Raw genomic sequence first — 19,852 nt, 5'->3', positions numbered from 1 at the left:
TTTTCTAGAAGTTTTGTACTTGTACATTTTTTATTTAGATCTATGATCCATTTTGAGTCAGTTTTTGTGAACCGTGGAAAGTTTGTGTCTAGGTGCATTTTTTTGTTGTTGTTTGGTTTTTTGTTTTGGCAGGTGGATGTCCCCTCATTCCAGCACCATTTGTTGAAGAAGTTATCTTTGCTCTATTGTGTTGCCTTTGCTCCTTTGTTAAAGATCAGTTGATGATATTTTTATGGCTCTCTTTCTGGATTCTCTTTTTTTTTTTTCTGTTCCATTGATCTGTTTGCCTTTTCTTCTGGCCAATAAAACATTGTGCTGATTGCTGCAGCTCTACTGTAATTCTTGACTTTGGGTAAATTAGTCTTTCAGCTTTGTTCTTTTTCGATATTGTGTTGGCTATTTTGAGTGTTTTGTCTCTCTGTATAAATTGTAGGACCAGTTTGTCAGTATCCACAGAATAATTTGCTGGGATTTTCATTGGGATTGCATTGAATCTATAGGTCAAGTTGGGAAGAATGGACATCTTGACAATAGGAGCCTTCCTATCTATGAACAGGAAATATCTCTCCATACATTAGTTCTTCTTTGATTTTGTTCATCAGGAATTTTTGTTTTTGTTTATGTAGATTCTTGTATATATTTTGTTAGATTTTATATCTAAGTGTTGTATTTGAGGGAATACTAATGTAGTTGGTAATGTGTTTTTACTTTCAAATTCCACTTATTCTTTAGGAAAGTGATTGATTTCTATGTTAACCTTATATCCTGCAACTATGCTGAAATTGCTCATTAATTCCAAGAAGGTTTTTTTAGTCAGCTTATTTGGAATTTTCTACAGTCACAGCATCTATGAAGAAGATAGTTTTATTTCTTCCTTCTCAGTCTGTACACCTCTCCCCTCTCCTCCCCCCCCCTTCCTCTCCCTTCTCCTCCCCTCCTCTCCCTTTCCTTTTCCTGTCTCCTTAGATTAGCTGGCACTTCTAGTATGCTATTGAAAAGGAGTGGTGGGGACACGTGGGTGGCTCAATTGGTTAAGCATCCTACCCTTGATTTTGGCTCAAGTCATGGTTTCACAGTTCATGAGTTTGAGCCCTGCACCGGGCACTATGCTGATGGAACAAAGCCTGCTTGGGATTCTCTTTCTCTTTTTTCCCCTGCTCTGCTCACGTACACGCTTGTGTGCTCTCTCTCTCTCTCCCAAAATAAATAAATATTAGAAAAAAAGAAAAGGAGTGGTGAGAAGAGACATGCTTGCCTTGTTCCCAATCTTATTGTGAAATTAAGTTTAAGTATTATGTTAGCTATAGGTTTTTCGTAGATGCTTTTTATCACGTTGAAGAAGTTACTCTTTAGTCCTAGTTTACTGAGAGTTTTTATTATAAATTTGTGTTGGATTTTGTCAAATTTTTTTTCTGCATCTATTGGTATGATCATGTGACATTTCTTCTCTAGTCTGTTGATGTGGTAGTTTATATTAATTGATTTTCAAATATTGAGCCAGCCTTGCATACCTGGATAAATTTCAGTTGGTTGTGGTATATAAGTCTATAAAATGTATATAAAAGTATATAAAATATATATTGTCAGATTCTATTTCCTACTACTATATTTTGTTGAGGATTTTTGCATTCATGCTCTCAAGAGATATTAATTGGTGGTTTTCATGTAATATCTGTCTGCTTTTGGTATTAGGGTTTTGCTGGTTTCATAGAATGAATTAGAAAGCCTTCCTTCCACTTTTTTCTTCTGGAAGAGTCTGTAAAGAAGAGGTTTAGTTTCTTCCTTATATGGTTGGTAGAATTCACCAGGGAACCCATCTGGGCCTCGTGCTTTTTGTTTAAGAGGGTTATTAATTTTGATTCAATTTCTTTTTATTTATTTATTTATTTATTTATTTATTATTATTTTTTTTACAAATAGTTTATTGTCAAATTAGTTTCCACATAACACTCAGTGCTCATCCCCAAAGTGCCCTCCTCCATGCCCATCCCCCCTCCCCCCCACATCCATCAGTCCTCAGTTTTTGTCAGCATTCAAGAGTCTCTCATGGTTTGCCTCTCTCCCTTTCCCCCACCATTTCCGCCCTTCTTCTCCCCCTTGTTCCTCCGTCAAGTTCCTCCTAATCCTCCTATACGTGCAAACATATGATATTTGTCCTTCTCTGCCTGACTTATTTCGCTCAGCATAACACCCTCAAGGTCCATCCATGTTGCTACACATGGCCAGATTTCATTGTTTCTCATTGCCATGTAGTATTCCATGGTATAGATAAACCACATCTTCTTGATCCATTCATCTGTTGATGGACACTTAGGCTCTTTCCATGTTTTAGCTATTGTGGAGAGTGCTGCTATGAACATTGGGGTACATGTGCTCCTATGCCTCAGCATTTCTGTATCCCTTGGGTAAATTCCTAGCAGTGCTATTGCTGGGTCATAAGGGAGTTCTATTGTTAGTTTCCTGAGGAACCTCCACACTGTTTTCCAGAGGGGCTGTACCAGTTTACATTCCCACCAACAGTGTAGGAGGGTGCCCGTTTCTCCACATCCTCGCCAGCATCTAGAGTTCTCTGATTTGCTCATTTTAGCCACTCTGACTGGCGTGAGGTGGTATCTCAGTGTGGTTTTGATTTGTATTTCCCTGATGAGGAGGGATGCTGAGCATCGTTTCATGTGTCTGTTGGCCATCTGGATGTCCTCTTTGGAGAAGTGTCTGTTCATGTCTTCTGCCCATTTCTTCACTGGGTTGTTTGTTTTTCGGGCGTGTAGTTTGGTGAGTTCCTTATAGATTCTGGATATTAACCCTTTATCTGATATGTCATTTGCAACTATCTTTTCCCATTCCGTTGGTTGCCTATTAATTTTCTGGGTTGTTTCCTTGGCTGTGCAGAAGCTTTTAATCTTGATGAGGTCCCAACAGTTTATTTTTGCTCTTGATTCCCTTGCTTTTGGGGATGTGTCAAGTAAGAAGTTGCTGCGGTGGAGGTCAAGGAGGTTGTTTCCTGCTTTCTCCTCTAGGGTGTTGATAGTTTCCTGTCTCACGTTCAGGTCCTTTATCCATTTTGAGTTGATTTTTGTGCATGGTGTGAGAAAATGATCTAGTTTCATTCTTCTGCATGTTGCTGTCCAGTTCTCCCAACACCATCTGTTAAAAAGGCTGTCTTTTTTCCATTGGATATTCTTTCCTGCTTTGTCAAAGATCAGTTGGCTGTATACTTTTGGGTCCACTTCTGAGTTCTCAATTCTGTTCCATTGGTCTATGTGTCTGTTTTTGTGCCAATACCATACTGTCTTGAGGATGACAGCTTTGTAGTAGAGGCTGAAGTCTGGGATGGTGATACCTCCCGTTTTGGTTTTATTTTTCAGTATTACTTTGGCTATTCGGGGTCTTTTGTGGTTCCATACAAATTTTTGGATAGTTTGTTCTAGTTTTGAGAAGTATGCTGGTGCAATTTTGATTGGAATTGCATTGAATGTGTAGAGTGCTTTAGGTAGTAATGACATCTTAACTATATTTATTCTTCCTATCCATGAGCATGGAATGTTTTTCCATTTCTTTGTGTCTTCTTCAATTTCCTTCATAAGTTTTCTATAGTTTTCATCATACAGATCTCTTGTATCCTTGGTTAGGTTTATTCCGAGGTATTTTATGGTTTTTTGTGCAATTGTGAATGGGATCAGTTTCTTGATTTCTCTTTCTGTTGCTTCATTATTGGTGTATAAAAATGCAACCGATTTCTGTACGTTGATTTTGTACCCTGCAACTTGGCTGAATTCTTGGATCAGTTCTAGTAGGCTTCTGGTGGAGTCTGTCGGGTTTTCTATGTAGAGTATCATGTCATCTGCGAAGAGTGAAAGTTTGACTTCCTCTTTGCCAATTCTGATGCCTTTGATTTCCTTTTGTTGTCTGATGGCTGATGCTAGGACTTCCAGCACTATGTTAAACAACAGTGGTGAGAGTGGACATCCCTGTCGTGTTCCTGATCTCAGGGGGAAAGCTCTCAGTTTTTCCCCGTTGAGGATGATGTTAGCTGAAGGCTTCTCATAGATGGCTTTGATGATGTTTAAGTAGGTTCCTTCTATCCCAACTTTCTCGAGAGTCTTTATTAAGAAGGGATGCTGTATTTTGTCAAATGCTTTTTCTGCATCTATTGACAGGATCATATGGTTTTTATCTTTTCTTTTATTGATATGATGGATCACATTGATTGATTTGCGAATGTTGAACCAGCCCTGTAACCCAGGAATGAATCCCACTTGATCTTGGTGGATGATTCTTTTGATATGCTGCTGGATTCGATTTGCAAGGATCTTGTTGAGAATTTTTGCATCCGTATTCATCAAGGATATTGGCCTATAGTTCTCTTTTTTTGTTGGATCTCTGTCTGGCTTGGGAATCAGAGTGATGCTGGCTTCATAAAATGAGTCCGGGAGTTTTCCTTCGACTTCTATTTTTTGGAATAGCTTGAGAAGAATTGGGATTAATTCTGTTTTAAATGTCTGGTAGAATTCCCCAGGGAAACCATCAGGTCCAGGGCTCTTATTTGTTGGGAGATTTTTGATCACTGATTCGATTTCTTCACTCGTTATGGGTCTGTTCAGGTTTTCTATTTCTTCCCGTGTGAATTTTGGTAGTGAGTGTGTGTTTAGGAATTTGTCCATTTCTTCTAAGTTGTCCAATTTGTTGGCATATAATTTTTCATAGTATTCCCTGATAATTGCTTGTATTTCTGAGGGGTTGGTTGTAATAAGTCCATTTTCATTCATAATTTTGTCTATTTGGGTGCTCTCTCTTTTCTTTTTGATAAGCCTGGCTAGAGGTTTGTCAATTTTGTTTACTTTTTCAAAAAACCAACTCTTGGTTTCATTGATCTGTTCAATTGTTTCTTTGGTCTCTATGTTGTTTATTTCTGCTCTAATTTTTACTATTTCTCTTCTTCTACTGGGTTTAGGGCGTTCTTGTTGCTCTGCCTCTAGCTCCTTTAGGTGAGCTGTTAGATTTTGGACTTGTGCTTTTTCTAATCTCTTGAAATAGGCCTGGAGAGCAATGTACTTTCCTCTTAGGACTGCCTTGGCCGCATCCCATAGATTTTGAATTGTTGTGTTTTCATTTTCATTTGTTTCCATATATTTTTTAATTTCCTCTCTAATTGCCTGATTGGCCCATTCATTCTTTAGAAGGGTGTTCTTTAACCTCCATGTTTTTGGCGGTTTTCCAGACTTCTTCCTGTAATTGATTTCAAGTTTCAAAGCATTGTGATCTGACAGTGTGCATGGTATGATCTCTATTCTTTTATATTTATTGAGGGCTGCTTTATGTCCCAGTATGTGATCTATCTTGGAGAATGTGCCATGCGCACTTGAGAAGAAAGTAAATTCCCTGGCCTCAGGATGTAAAGTTCTAAATATATCCGTCAGATCCATCTGGTCCAATGTGTCTTTCAAGTCCATTATTTCTTTAGTGATTTTCTGTCTGGTTGACCTATCCATTGCTGTAAGCGGAGTATTAAAGTCCCCTGCTATTAGCACATTCTTATCTATAAGCTTGTTTCTGTTTGTGATTAATTGTTTTAGATATTTAGGTGCTCCCATATTCGGTGCGTAGACATTTATGATTGTTAGTTCTTCCTGATGGATGGACCCTGTAATTATTATGTAGTGCCCTTCTTCATCTCTTGTGATTGTCTTTAATTTAAAGTCCAGTTTGTCTGATATAAGTATCGCTACTCCGGCTTTCTTTTGATTTCCTGTAGCATGATATATATTTCTCCATCCCCTTACTTTTAATCTGAAGGTATCTTCCCGTCTAAAATGAGTTTCTTGTAGACAGCATATTGATGGATTTTGTTTTTTAATCCATTCTGCTACCCTATGTCTTTTGATTGGAGCATTCAGCCCATTTACATTCAGTGTTATTATTGAAATATGTGGGTTTAGAGTCTTTGTATCTTTTGTAGGGTTCATGTTTGTGGTGGTGTCTCTGGTATCTTTGTTCCTTGCAACCTTTCCTTCAGAGCATCCCCCTCAGGATTTCTTGTAGGGCTGGCTTCGTGGTGACAAATTCTTTCAATTTCTGTTTATTTGGAAAGGTTTTTATCTCTCCTTCTATTTTGAATGACAGGCTTGCTGGATAGAGGATTCTTGGCTGCATATTTTTACTGTTCATCACATTGAAGATTTCCTGCCATTCCTTTCTAGCCTGCCAAGTTTCAGTAGATAGGTCTGTCACGACTCTGATAGGTTTCCCTTTGTATGTTAGGGCCCTTTTCTCCCTAGCTGCTTTCAAAATTCTCTCTTTGTCCTTGTATTTGGCCATTTTGACTATGATATGTCGTGCAAAAAATATGGAACGCTTCACGAATTTGTGTGTCATCCTTGCGCAGGGGCCATGCTAATCTTCTCTGTATCGTTCCAATTTTTAGTATATGTGCTGCCGAAGCGAGCACTGATTCAATTTCTTTAGTACATATAGGCCTATTCAGAATTTTTTCTAATGTGAGTTTTGGAAGATTGAGCCTTCCAAAGGAATTGATCCATTTCATCTATGTTATCATATTTGTGAGCAGAGAGCTATTCATAGTATTACTTTATTAGCCTTTTAATATCCATATGATTTGTAGTGATGCCCCTTTCTTACTTCTGGTATTAGTAATTTGTGGTTTTCCTCTTTTTTTTCTTAGTCTGGACAGAGGCTTGTTGATTTTATTGATCTTTTCAGAGAACCAGCTTTGTTTCATTGACTTTCTCTGTTAATTTTTTGTTGTTGATTTCCTTGATTTCTGTTCTAATTATTTTTTTCTTTTTATTTTAGATTTAATTTGCTCTCCATTTTCTTAATTCCTAAGGTTGAAGCTTATATTACTGAGTTTGGATCTTTCCTTTGTAATATATGCATTCAGTGTGTTAAATTTTCCTCTTTGAAGTGCTTTTTCTGCATCTGACAAATTTTGATGTTGTATTTTCATTTTCATTAAGTTAAAAACACTTTAAAATTTCTCAAGATTTCTTCTTTGGCCATGCTGTTTAGAAGTATATTGCTTAATCTCTTAAGTATTTTGGTATTTTCCAGCTGTCTTTCTGTTACTGATTTGTAGTTTAAATTCTTATGGTCTGAGAGCACACATTGTTTGATTTCTATTCTTTTAAATTTTGGGGTGTGGGGTGTGTGTGTGTGTGTGTGTGTCCTAGGATGTGATCTGTCTTGGTGAATGTTCCATATGAGCTTGAGAAGAATGTGTATTCAGCTCTTGTCAGATGAAATAGTCTGTAGATGTCAGTTGATTGATGGTATTCTTGAGTTCACCTGTGTCTTTACATAGGAGGTATTAAAGTCTCCAACTGTAATGGTGGATTTGTCTATTTCTTCTTTCTATTCTATTAGATTTTGCTTCACATAATTGGACTCTGTCTTATAAGGCACATACACATTAAGGATTGTTGCATCTTCACGAAGATTGACTCCTTAATTGTTAAGTAATGCTCTCTTACCCCTAATAATTTCCTTGTTTGGAAGTCTGATCTGTCTGAAATTCATACAGGTACTCCAGCTTTGTTTTGATCAGTGTTAAACATAGAATAGTTTTTTTCTACATCCCTTTATTTTTAATTTGTGTATGTCTTTATACTTAAGTGGATATCCTGTAGACAACATATAATTAGGCTTTGTTTTTGCATCCACTCGGATAATCTCTGTCTTTTAATTGGTGTATTTACTCCTTTGACATTGAGAATGATTACTGAAATAATTTATTCATTCTTTAATGTTTCTTTATTTTTGAGAGAGAGAGAGAGAGAGAGAGAGAGAGCGCACAAGAGAGGAGGAGCAGAGAGACAGGGAGACACAGAATCTAAGGCAGGTTCCAGGCTCTGAGCTGTCAACACAAAGCCCCATGCAGGGCTTGACCCCATGAACCATAAGATGATGACCTGAGCCAAAGTCGAGACTTAACCAACTGAGCCACCTTGGTGCCCCTAATATAATTGATTTCATAGCTACCTTATTTGTTAATGTTTTCTATTTGTTGCCCTTGTTATTTGTTTTGATTTTTCTCTTTGGCCATCATTTCTTCAGGTATGTATATTTTCCTGTCATTCTCCCCCTTCTGAGAATCCAATTACATTTATATTAAACTGATTAATAGTATCCCAGGTCATTGATGCCTTTTCCTTTATTTGTAGTCTTTTTTTCTCTGTGTGCTTCAGTTTTGGATGGTTTCTATTTCTGTGTATTCTAGTTCACTGATTTTTTTTTTTCCTGCAGTACCTAAAGTGCTGTTACTCTAATTCAGTGGGGGTTTTTTGTTTTGTTTTTTGTAATTCCAAATACTATATTTTTCATCTTTATAAGCTTCATTTTATGTATATATATATACACACACACACACACACACACATATATGAAAGCTATATATGTGAAAGAAAAGAAAGATGTGTATATATCTTATATAATATACCTATGTGTCATGTATCATATATGTCAGGTATATGAAAAATGAAAATTTCTCCTCTCCTAGTTTTTTTTTTTTTTTTTTTTTTAGGGTTTTACTTTTAAGTCATCTCTACACCCAGTATGGGGCTCAAACTTACGACCCTGAGATCAAGAATCACATGCTCCAGTGACTAAGCTAGCCAGCACCCCTCTTCTCTGTTACTTTTTAAATGGATGCTCGATATTGTGAATTTTGTTTGGTGTCTGATTTTGTTAAATTCTTTTAAGTAGTGTTGGACTTTGTGCTAGTGACTAATTAAATTGTTTGGAATAACTTGAATCCTTTGGACGCTTGGTTTAAGCTGTTAGGTGGGTGGAGGGCAGCCTTTGACATAGAACTAAGTTAGCCCTGCTACTAAGATGATGCTTTTCCAAGGACTCTATCCATTCTCCTATGTAGCAGGAGCCATTCTAGCTCTGAGAACACGAAACCTCCAAGCCCTGTGTTAGGTCTGAGATTTCTTTGGCCTGTTGTTTGCTGGTGCTTCTCCTGTTATTGGGAAGTTTTCATTCACACACGCACTGGTCAGCGCTCAGCTGAAGGCCTGAAGGAACCCTTCTGTCGACATCCACTTGTTTTCTCTCCGTGCAGGTTCTCCTACCCTGGTATCCTGTTGTACAAACCCTTGTTGCCTTGGCCTTGGCCTCGGCCTTCCTAAGCTCCAGTTCCTAAGCTTCCTAAGCTCCTGAGTCCTCACAGCTCAGCAAGAAGGAAAACTGACAACTCTGGGTTCTCTCTCACTCCCCACTCTCTATTCTGATTTTGAAACCTACCATAAGCGAGGGCAATTTTAGGGCTCATCTATTTTATTTTTCTATCCTGGGGATTGTATCTTGCTCTGTTTTCCAGTGTCAGAAACCTTTGCTTCTTATGTTTGGTCCATTTAATAGTTGTTTCAGGTAGGAGGGCAAACCTTGTGACTGTTCCTCTGGAATGTTCAGAAATAGGAGCCCTTCAGTTGCCATTTCGCATTTCCACTATTTTGTTTAGAAGTTAATTTTCCTGGGGCGCCTGGGTGGCTTAGTCGGTTAAGTGTCCGACTTTCGCTTAGGTCATGTACTCGCGGTTCGTGGGTTCGAGCCCCGCGTTGGGCTCTGTGCTGACTGCCAGCTCAGAGCCTGGAGCCTGTTTCAGTCTGTGACTCCCTCTTTCTCTGACCCTCCCCTGCTCACGCTGTCTCTCTCTCTCTCTCTCTCTTAGAAATAAATAAAACATTTAAAAAAAAAAAAAAGAAGTTAATTTTCCTGACACGTGTAAGGGTGTGGCGGTCTTTGTCTTTTAGTGTAAATCATCGTGGGTCTTGGTATCTTGATAAGAAGCCTCTGCTGCCTATCAAGGAAATCATACACTGCTGGGGAATAGTACTGATGAGTTCTCTTCTTTGAAATAGAGGGAGTGATGTCCTAAGCAGAGGGGACAGAAGGTTTTTTTTTTTTTTTTGCCTAACATGGGGCATCATTTCTTAGAATATGCAACAACTTGGCCATTGGTTTTCTTTCACTGCATGTGGTTTGCAGTTGATTTTTCGGCTGATGAATTCACCACCTACTCCATTCTTGGGTTGTGAATCCATAGGCTTGAATTCTGTTCTGAGGTTCCAAGACTCTGCGACTGCTGAGTTGGTTGGTTTTTTGCCTGGAAAAATGTTAGGGCAAAATTGATATTTTGATTGGGGAGAGACAGAGGCAGATTTTCAGATGAAAGCTGTTCCACCCCAAATAATGTAAAAAAAAAATTTGGGGCTTATTATGTAAAGGCATGGGTAGAATTAGATGTATCGTCGGAATGAGAAAGAAGTTCATAAATAGTAAACTTAATGGTGAGGGGGCATCATAAGACCACACATAAGCAGGGTCGCCGTATGTACTGTTTGTTAAAGACGGTCCTGGTTTACACTTGTTGTTTTGGAGTAATTAATATCCCCTTTCACCCTTGGATAATGTAATGGCTTTGATGTCTGTCCGTAACACTTACACATGTACAAAGTCATCCTAGTTAGAAATAATGAATTAGGAATACAAAGTAGGTGTTAATTCCTTGGCCATTGTATGTTTGTTGAACAGTTTATTATAGTGACGTGTGCGTGTGTGTGTGTGTGTGTGTGTGTGTGGTTTTATTTTATTATTTTTTTAAATTTTTGGTATTTTTCCTACAGACGATCTCAATGCCACCCACCAACACTGTGTTTTGGCTGGTTTACCACCTCGGTTTAGTTCCACCCACCGAGTGGCAGAGGTAAGTGTAAATAAAAATGTGTTTCAAACTTAATTGGATGTGACAGTAGTGGTTGAATGAGCAATTTCACATAGAGTTTTGGAAGAGTATTTGATAGGAAAATTGCTTCCATCGAACTTGACTTGAGCCTTTATTTACTTGCTTTTTCAGCTTTGAATTGTGTTGGATACAGTTTTAGAAAGTGCATTCACAGCATGGGATAAGTATATTTTGCTTCTTGGGGGTTATGTTTCTTGGAGAAGGTAAAACATCATTGGCAGGTGTTACTAGTTAGAGATTTTCTTAGGGGTTTGTATCTGTCAAGGTCAAAGACAGGAGATGGCCAGAAGGAAATGGGGTGGATTTGTGTGCTTGTGCATATGTTAGCTGTGACTGGCTCTGATGGTTGGGAATTTATATTTCCCTTAACTTTTTGGTCACGCTTCTGGGCATGTGAACGTAAATTAAGGAGAAAGTTACAGTGGTGCCAAGGAATTTCTGAGCTCCCCAGTTGTGTTCCTAACCCAGACTTTATTGCTCAATTCTGCCACCACTTGCAGTGGCCCATGGTCAGCTGATGAGACGAGTTCAGAATGGAACCCTAAGAGGTGAGGAAAAACTCTGAATAGTCACCCTGGGGTACTGGGTGATCAGTTAAGAAGGGTTCCCTAGAGCAGGGGAATAATCAGGAGAGGGATGACAAGTTGATCTCGTATCCAAGCTTGTTTTCTGTGCTTTTGCTCTGTAGGTTGACTTTTCATTGTACCACAGGGGGACCAGGGTGGGAAATTGGGCAGAAGAGATACAACGAAGTAGCAGGGAAACACAAGCACAAGGCCGAGACTGCAAGGCTGTGGCTTGTCTTGTGGTAATTCCATAGCTTTTCTCGTGAACCGGCCGTGGTGCTATGGGGCAGAGAGGGCACAAGGGTCTGCTGCGTCAAGATGCCAGCCAGCCCATCAAACATCCTTCCCTGCCTTCCTCCTTATGCCCCTTTCTCCTCTCTTCCATTCACTCGTCTCAATATTTGAGGGCCAAGGTGGCTCAGTCGGTTGAGCGCCGACTTCAGCTCAGGTCATGATCTCCCAATTCGTGAGTTTGAGCCCCACACTGGGCTCTGTGCTGAAAGCTTGGAGCCCAGAGCCTGCTTTGGATTCTGTGTCTCCCTCTCCCTCTGTCCCTGCCCTGCTTGTGCTCTGCCTCTCTCAAAAATAAACAAGCATTAATAAATATATATTTGAGTCCCTGTTACGCATTCAGCAGCACTACAGGCTTAAGAGATGGGGCCATGAACATCATCAATGTGACAACTCTGGCCACTATCTTTGTTGAACTTCCATGTTAGTTAGGGAGACAGATACCAAACAAAGAAACACACAGGTAATTATCTTTGAGATCTAAAAGTAAGTTCTCTTAGGAAGTTGGGAAGGAAGGACTGTCTGAGTGGAGGGAGGAACTTAAGAGTGAATGCATGATTGAACAGACTAGTGAATGAACGAATCAGCTCTTTATTGGATGCTTTCCCTGTGCCAGGCTTTTGGCTGACTCTCGAGCCTGGGTGATTTAGGGATGCCATTGCCATTAGCAGAAATGGCAGTGTACGTATTAGGGGAAGACAGTAGTGCATTCCGTTTTGAACACACTGAGTTGGAGCTGCTCCGTGGAGCGGTCCAGTGGGCAAATACAAATAAGGGATTAAAACTCTCCTCCACCTCCTGCAAAAAGTACATACCTACACAGAAGCCTCCAAAAGGCACCTTACAGAGTACAGTTTGAACAGTGCCCCTGTGGCCTGATTTCCTTTTTCCCAGGCAGACCAATTTTAATAGAGTAGCAGTGCTTTCAGAATATCCTGAGGTTTAGCCTTTTCTGCTTGGTCACAGCTGTGTTTATATCTTCTCATTTTTAGACAACATTGCGAACATTAATTAACTTTCCAATAGCGAGGTGGGTGTGTATGGTAATGCTATGGGGAAAAAAGCATTATCTCAAATCTAAGTCTTTTATAATCTCTGTACTTCAGTTCCAGCTACATGATCTTTTTTTTTTTTTTTTTCCTCCCCACTAATTAGGCATATCCAGTGTGAGTGATGTGACTATCTTGCTTTCTGTATTATGGATCAGGTCAGCACACTATGGCCCATGGGCTAGCCAGCTGTTTTTATAAATAAAGCGTTAATTGAAACACAGCCACACTCCTCTGATTCTGTGTCATTTTTGTCTGCTCTGGAGTTAGAGGGGCAGAGCTGAGCAGTTGCAAGAAGACCTATGGCCGCAAGCCTAAAATACTTACTATCTGGCCTTCTAAGAAGAAATCTGCTGACTCTGTTATATATGATCTTATGTACAGGCTTTAATAATCACCATAAAGTAAAAAGTAATTTTGGAAAAATAACCATTTTAAAGTGATTTTTTATTTCTATGCAAAGTCAAAAATGCTGATGTTCAATGCTGGTGAAGTTATAGTGAAACATACATTCATATAGTTCTGGAAGGTTTTCTAATTCGTATACTTTTTGGAGAACTAGGTGGGGATGTGTTAAATTACCATAAAAATACTCATATTTTTCATCTACTAACACTAAGTTTGGGAATCAAACCTAGGAAACAATTCAGAAGAAGTATATATGTGTGTGTGTATGTATATACGTGTGCATGTATATGTATATATATGATATATACGTATGTACGTGTGTATGCATATGTGGGTGTATGTATATGTCTATATTTATATGTGTATATATTTTTTATATATATTTACTTATAAACAAAGGTGTTTAAAAAATTTTTTTTTATGTCTTTATTTTGTTTTGAGAGACAGAGACCAAGAGCAAGTGGGGGAGGGGCATAGAGAGAGGGAGACACAGAATCGGAAGCAGGCTCCAGGCTCTGAGCTGGCTGTCAGCACAGAGCCTGACTTGGGGCTTGAACCCATGGACTGTGAGATCATGACCTTAGCCGAAGTCGGACGCTTAACTGACTGAGCCACCCAGGTGCCCCCATACAAAGGTGTTTAGAGTAATTAAGAGTAGCGAAAAGTTGGACAGAACTTCAGTGCCTTTGTAGCACATGACTGGTTAATTAAATTGTTATCACCTCCACGAGCAATCATTGAAAATGGTAGTTTTGGATACTCACATACAGAGAAAAACAGCCTATACACTGTTGTGTACTTACTGATCACAACTGTGTGAACCAAGACCCATATGCACTAAAAACAGTAAAAATTGAGAAAGGTGACAGGATCATGTTTTTATCTTACTTAGAAATTCTTGTTTCATGATACATTATTGTTTTCAGTAAGAAAAGAGGGAAACGACTTTTTCTGATATGAAAGTGACATCACTATTTCCCTCGACAGAAGAGGGGAAAACTCCGGGCAGTGTCACAGCCCTTGCTTGTTTCACGAGTGTCTTCTTGCCTGTCTCACCTGTGTAAACAAAGTGGTTTGCGATTTTCTTCCTATTCAATGTGGGAAGGAAGCGATGGTCTGAAATTCATCTTAGTTAATCAGAGAAGAAATCTAGTTCGTTTTCTGGTTACATGTGACCAGATTATGTCTGACAGCTCTTTTTTTTTTTTTTAAATTTTTTAATGTTTTTATTTATTTCTGAGAGAGAGAGAGACAGCATGAGCAGGGGAGGGTCAGAGAGGGAGGGAGACACAGAATCTGAAACGGGCTCCAGGCTCTGAGCTGTCAGCACAGAGCCCGACGCAGGGCTCAAACCCACGAACCGTGAGATCATGACCTGAGCCGATGTCGGATGTTCAACCGACTGAGCCACCCAGGCGCCCCTATGTCTGACAGCTCTTGACCTTTATCTGCTTTTAGTTTTCTTCTGGTTGGAACAGAAGAACTCCATTCTCCTGAATATCTTTTTTTTTAAATTTAGATTTTATATGTAATATATTTTGAATAGGTAATTACTCAAATGGTTCAGACTCTAAAAAGGACCCAAGAGTAAGTAGCTTAAAGTCTTTTTCTTCCTCCTAAAGCCAACCAGCTCCTTCTCCCCAGAGGTACCCAGAATTATCAGATTCTTATTCTCTTTTCTGTGATGCTTAATATGTATACAAACAAATATGTGTTGATATTTTTTATACAAATGGTAGCCTATTCTATATACCATTCTGCACTTTTGTTTTAGGGTTGTGGTGATAAGTGCTTATCAATATGTAATTCTTAGGGTAGACAATAATTATTTTTGATATGACACCACAAGCACAACCAACCAAAGAAAAAAATAGATAAATTGGACCTCATCAAAGTTAAAAACTTTGATACTCCAAAAGGTTCCATCCAGAAAGTGGAAAGAGAAACTGCAAAAGTGTTTTCACATTACTTTTCTCACAAGCTCCTTGTGTCTAGAATATATAAATAACTGTTACAACCCGGTATTTTAAGAGATACATAATCCAGTGTTTTTAAATGACAAAGGATGTGAATAGACACGTCTGCAAAGCAGGTCTACAAATGGCCAATAAACACACGAAAAGATGTTGAACATCATTAGTCATCAGGAAGATGCAAATGGAAAACCCAGTAAGGTATCACTTCACAGCCACTAGAGTGGCGATGATTAAAATCACAGTAACAAGTACCGGAGAAGATGTGCAGACACTTGGAACCCTCACGCGCTGCCGGAGGGAATATAAAATGGTTCAGCCACTTTGGACCACAATGTGACACTTCCTCAGAAGTTTCAATACCCTACGACCCAGCGATTCCGTACCCAAGAGAAATGAAAACTTCTACATGGCGGCTTGATTCGTAATAGCTGCGAAAAAAAGGAAACAACCCAGAGGTTCATCATACCATGAATGGAAAGGCAAGAGTGGTAGATCCTTGCAATCATCTGTGATTCGGCAGGAAAAGGGAATGAGCGACCGATACCTGCTGCAGCGTGTGTATGATTATATTTCTCTGGGTATGTATGTCTAGGGTAGCCAAACTGTAGTCACAGAAAGTAGATTCACGGTGGTCTAGAGCAGGGAGGGTTGGCCGGAAGGAGAGGAGATGACACAGAGCTCATACAGGGCTGCAGAGTGTGTTTTGGGGAGATGACAAAAATGGTCCAAAGTGAATTGTTAAAACGGTTGCCTAACTGTGAATGTACTAAACACCATGAATTGTATGCTTTCCACGTGTGACTTCTCTGATGTGTGTATCCTGTCCCCATAAAATTGTTCCCTCAACTTCCGCCCAAAACATAGGCCTCGTTGTAGGCTCTTTCCAACAGATAAAACCCTGTCCACCCAGGAAAAGAGTCACCCCCTCCCTGTTTTCGGCTGCGGGTGTGACTCCATCATAGTTTATTGAACGGGTCCCCTACTGATGGGAAATTCAGGTTGTTTCTAGTCTTTTGTTGTAGTCAATGGCATTGTGATAAGTAACCTCTCATGCAGGTCACTCGATCCTTGGGAAAGTAAAGGTGCGAATACAACATGTTTATAGACAGAATGTCATTTCATAAGCGGTTGTAGGTGTGGCCCAGGGACAAAAGTGAGTGGTGACTCAGCACCACTTTGTGTTTTTTCTTGGTAGCATATTGGAGCTGCCTGCCGTTGTGCTTCCAGCGCTCTGAGATCTTCATATTAAATATGCATTCGTCAGGCTTCTGTTTTTGGCACCGTAACTTTGTTTTTCCCAGGCTTATCCGTGACACCTTGCGTAAAATGGCAATAACTGTACAAAGGACTTTTATAACCAGGGCATTAGCCTTCAAGGTTCTTTCTAGGGGATCTGTTTGAATTATATACATGAAAATAAAAATACTTGAGTGATATGTTTTCCTCCTTGGGTCTAAAGAATAGTTGTAGCTTTTTATCATGCTAGGAAATCACGTCATCATCCGCATCCTCTCCTTTTCCGGCAGATGTCAGTCAGAGGAGGAGTTTGTCCATCTGACCTCTGTTTTTCTCCCACAGACACAGAGAGGGATGAACTAATTATCTGCCCTTGCCCATACTAAGTGAGGCCTTTGAACATGCCTTGAGGGCTCGAGCCAGGTAGTTTCCAAGTTTCCCATTCTACCAAGGACTGGCAGCTGCATACTGTATGGTTTTTGCAGAAGAGGAAAATGAGTTCTTTGCCCCATGTTTATAACTTCAGTTTTGTGTGTGTGCCAGTACTGTTCCATTTTGTGGGCTGCCGGACCAATCAGGCCGGTTGCCTTTCTTTCCCATTCAAGTTCAGGGCGCTTGTAATAAAGTCAGTGTCTTGGTTAATTAGTCATTCAGCCAATAACTGCTTGCTAAGTTTCTTTTATATTTAGTACTTGGTCCCAGATGCTGCAATATGTGTAGAAAGAAATATATAATAAGGGACGCCTGGATGGCTTAACACCACTTAAGCATCCGACTTCAGCTCAGGTCATGATCTCGTGGTCTGTGAGTTTGAGCCCCACGTGGGGCTCTGTGCTGACAGCTCAGAGTCTGGAGCCTGCTTCTGATTCTGTGTCTCCCTCTCTCACATCTGTCCCTCCTCTACTTGCGCTCTCTGCCTCTCTTTCTCTCAAAATAAATAAACATTAAAAAAAGATAAAAGAAATATATAATAAAATGTGTGTGTGTGTGTCTGTGTATGCGCGCACACACATGGCTTTAGCTTCAAGGAGCCCACTGTTTTGTGATCTAAGGCCCATAGAATGAAAGAAGCCCAGCCAGAAGAGTGGCCCCAGTGAAGGCAAGCTCGCAACACAGAGCCCAGTGAGCAGGCCACTCTAGTATTTCTCAGGCTGAATAGGGGCTGAGCTGTGGGGGTGTCAGGTGAATGTATGGACAAGGGACAAATGTGGATACCCCTAGGAAGAGTTGCTGGTAAACTTGAGTTTTGCTCCTAATCCTGATGGCTGGTTCTGTCTCTGCAGTGTTCCACCGGAACCTTGGATTACATCTTACAGCGCTGCCACATGGCTCTACAGAATGTTCGCGACGAGGCAGACCTTGGTGACGTTTCCTTGAAATGCTTTGAGCCCGCCATTCTGAAACAAGGAGAGGAAATCCACAATGAGGTGAGGACTTTCAAGAACCAGGGAGTGGCTCTCAAGCTAACAGGTTGATCGGCCGTAATTTCATGTGCGTGTAAGACCTGAAATTCCTCAGTGAGAGACAAAGAATAGTTTATTACTTAACAGCAACAGCGGTAGCCAGAGTATCGGCATTTTTGTCCCAGTTCTGCAAGCCTTTTTCTCCACAGGGTAATACAGAGCAGGAGCTATAACCTACGCACATGCAGGGGTTGTGTTATAGGAGAGGAACTTGAGCAAAGGGAGCCCAAATCTTTTCTAGTAGGTAGTAAGCACGCCTGGCATTTGATCCAAACAAGACACCGTCTTTATCCTCCAAGTCTGTTAGCGTCCCTGCCCTTTGTCCTTGTAGGAGAAGCTGTATCGTCCAAGGCTGTTCACTATACCAGCCATTCTTGCAATAATGAGGCTGAGATAGAGGGAAGGCAGTCCCTTGCTCGTAGGACACACAGAAGCCCAGGACTCATGAAAAACAGTCTTCTCGCAAAGACCCGTGGGAATGGGGGGGGGCGGACCCTAGGAGCAAGTGTCCAGGCCTCGCTTTTTATTTGCAGAGTGAGGTATGGGGTCTGCATCCGTGAGACGAGCAGCCCTGGATCCCACCAGCCAGTGTTTCACAAACTTTGCTCTTCTCAGTAACCCCCTCTCAGCTTTTGCTTTACCTTCGGACTGTAGGTATCATTGACCATTTAATACCTTTGAAAACTCAGCTCCTTTTTATGTAAATAGGTTTTCTTTGAAAAGGAAGCTTTGTACTACCACTTTAAGAAGCAAGCCAGTACCACTCGCCAAAAGAAAAAGGAACCAGAAAGATCTCGCCACTGTAAACAGACCAGTGTTTCTACCTACCAGCAGATGCTCTCGCGCAGGGTGGGTGGGGGGGCTGGGCTGGGCTTGAAGTCTCCATTATTCATGGGAAGTACGGAGAGCAGTGCACACCTTCCAGTGTTTTCAAACAGTCCTTGAATTCCACGTTTAAAATGGGGTGGATTTTGCGGTGGGCAAATTCGGTCTCAAAACAAAAAAACTTTGAGAGGAGAAAAGGGGTTCCCACGTGATGGAGAATTGTTGAAGGTTATCACCCACCAGAGACTTTCTTTTTGTTTGAATTGAAAGGGTCGGCAGAGACTCTGGAACACAAAAATGTTCTCTTGTGTCCTTTCACCAAGTAATTACTGATCGTGTGCGCCTGGCACTCTTCTGTGTGCGTTAGGATGTGAAGTTTACGAAAGTCAACTAGGCATCCACTAGGACAGAGAGAGGGAGGGAGAGGACAGAGAATATGCTTAATACACCTGCTTATCATACAGTAGGTTCTTCAGAAAACTAGGAAACAGCCCTACTGAGAAGATGTGCTGTGAGCAGGGACTTGAAGGAGATGAGGAGTGAGCCTCGTAGATATCTGGGGAACAGCATTTTAGGCTGAGGGACAAGCTACCGCAAAGACTGTGAGGTAGGAGAATGCCTGGTGTTTCCAGACCAGGCGAGGGACAGTCTAGTTCAAATGGTAGGAGCAAGGCTGTGAGTTAGAGGACATGAGGTCACAGAGGTGGCACTAGGAGCCTGGGGGACAGAAGATCGTATCAGTCCATGATACGATCAGTCCCCGTAAGGACAACCGCTTTCCTGTTTACTCAGAGGGCAGTGGGGAACTACTGAGGGGTTTGGAGCAGAGCAGAAACGGTATCTGCTCCCAGGAGGGCATATGCGTCTATAAAGAGATATTTAGGATCTTGTGAACTGCCCCCTACCTTGTGAATATCTGGAACTAAAGGCAAAGAAATTCTTCCTTTCAAGGCAATAGTAGCCACTTCTGATGCTAATAAGCTTCACTCAGGACTGCCTTTCTTCCCTTCATTGTGCCTGATAAGTGCCCCATTTTCTCTCCTATCTGTCCTTGATAGAGACACTGTGATAGCTAGAACTTTAAGGAAGATAAGCATTTTATGGGCCTGGTGACCTCTCTGAATTAGACTTGGGAGCAAAGTTCTGTCTTCCTCCATATTTGCAGTAGAGAAATACTGATCTATAGGAAAGAAATTCTGATTTCTTTCCTTCTCTACCAACCTTGCAGTGTTAGGATTCAGGCCGGCCGAATGGAACGGGTGCTTTCTTTAATGCT

At 40.6% G+C, this 19,852-nt stretch overlaps 1 protein-coding gene and 1 non-coding gene across 4 annotated transcripts in view; one reads left to right on the top strand and one right to left on the bottom strand.

Annotated features, from left to right (window-relative positions):
• Nucleotides 1–19,852, top strand: part of FTO (FTO alpha-ketoglutarate dependent dioxygenase) — a 391,330-nt gene that overhangs the window by 160,495 nt on the left and 210,983 nt on the right. For all 3 annotated transcript variants that reach the window (XR_005530153.1, XM_039241761.1, XM_039241774.1), the window contains exons 5-6: nt 10,644–10,723; nt 17,572–17,715. Coding sequence is in view for 2 of the 3 variants with exons in the window: in XM_039241761.1 (XP_039097692.1) it covers nt 10,644–10,723; nt 17,572–17,715 (224 nt within the window). In the remaining variant the exon portion in view is untranslated. The remainder of the gene's footprint in view (nt 1–10,643; nt 10,724–17,571; nt 17,716–19,852) is intronic.
• Nucleotides 6,338–6,445, bottom strand: LOC120238613. The gene has a single exon (XR_005530273.1). It is a non-coding gene; the product is annotated as a U6 spliceosomal RNA (small nuclear RNA).

The sequence above is a fragment of the Hyaena hyaena genome, unplaced genomic scaffold (assembly GCF_003009895.1).
Source record: "Hyaena hyaena isolate Hyena2069 unplaced genomic scaffold, ASM300989v1 scaffold_7, whole genome shotgun sequence".
In the NCBI taxonomy this organism is placed as follows: domain Eukaryota; kingdom Metazoa; phylum Chordata; class Mammalia; order Carnivora; family Hyaenidae; genus Hyaena; species Hyaena hyaena.
Note: the sequence above shows the minus strand (reverse complement) of the source record. Positions and strands in the feature narration are given on the sequence as shown.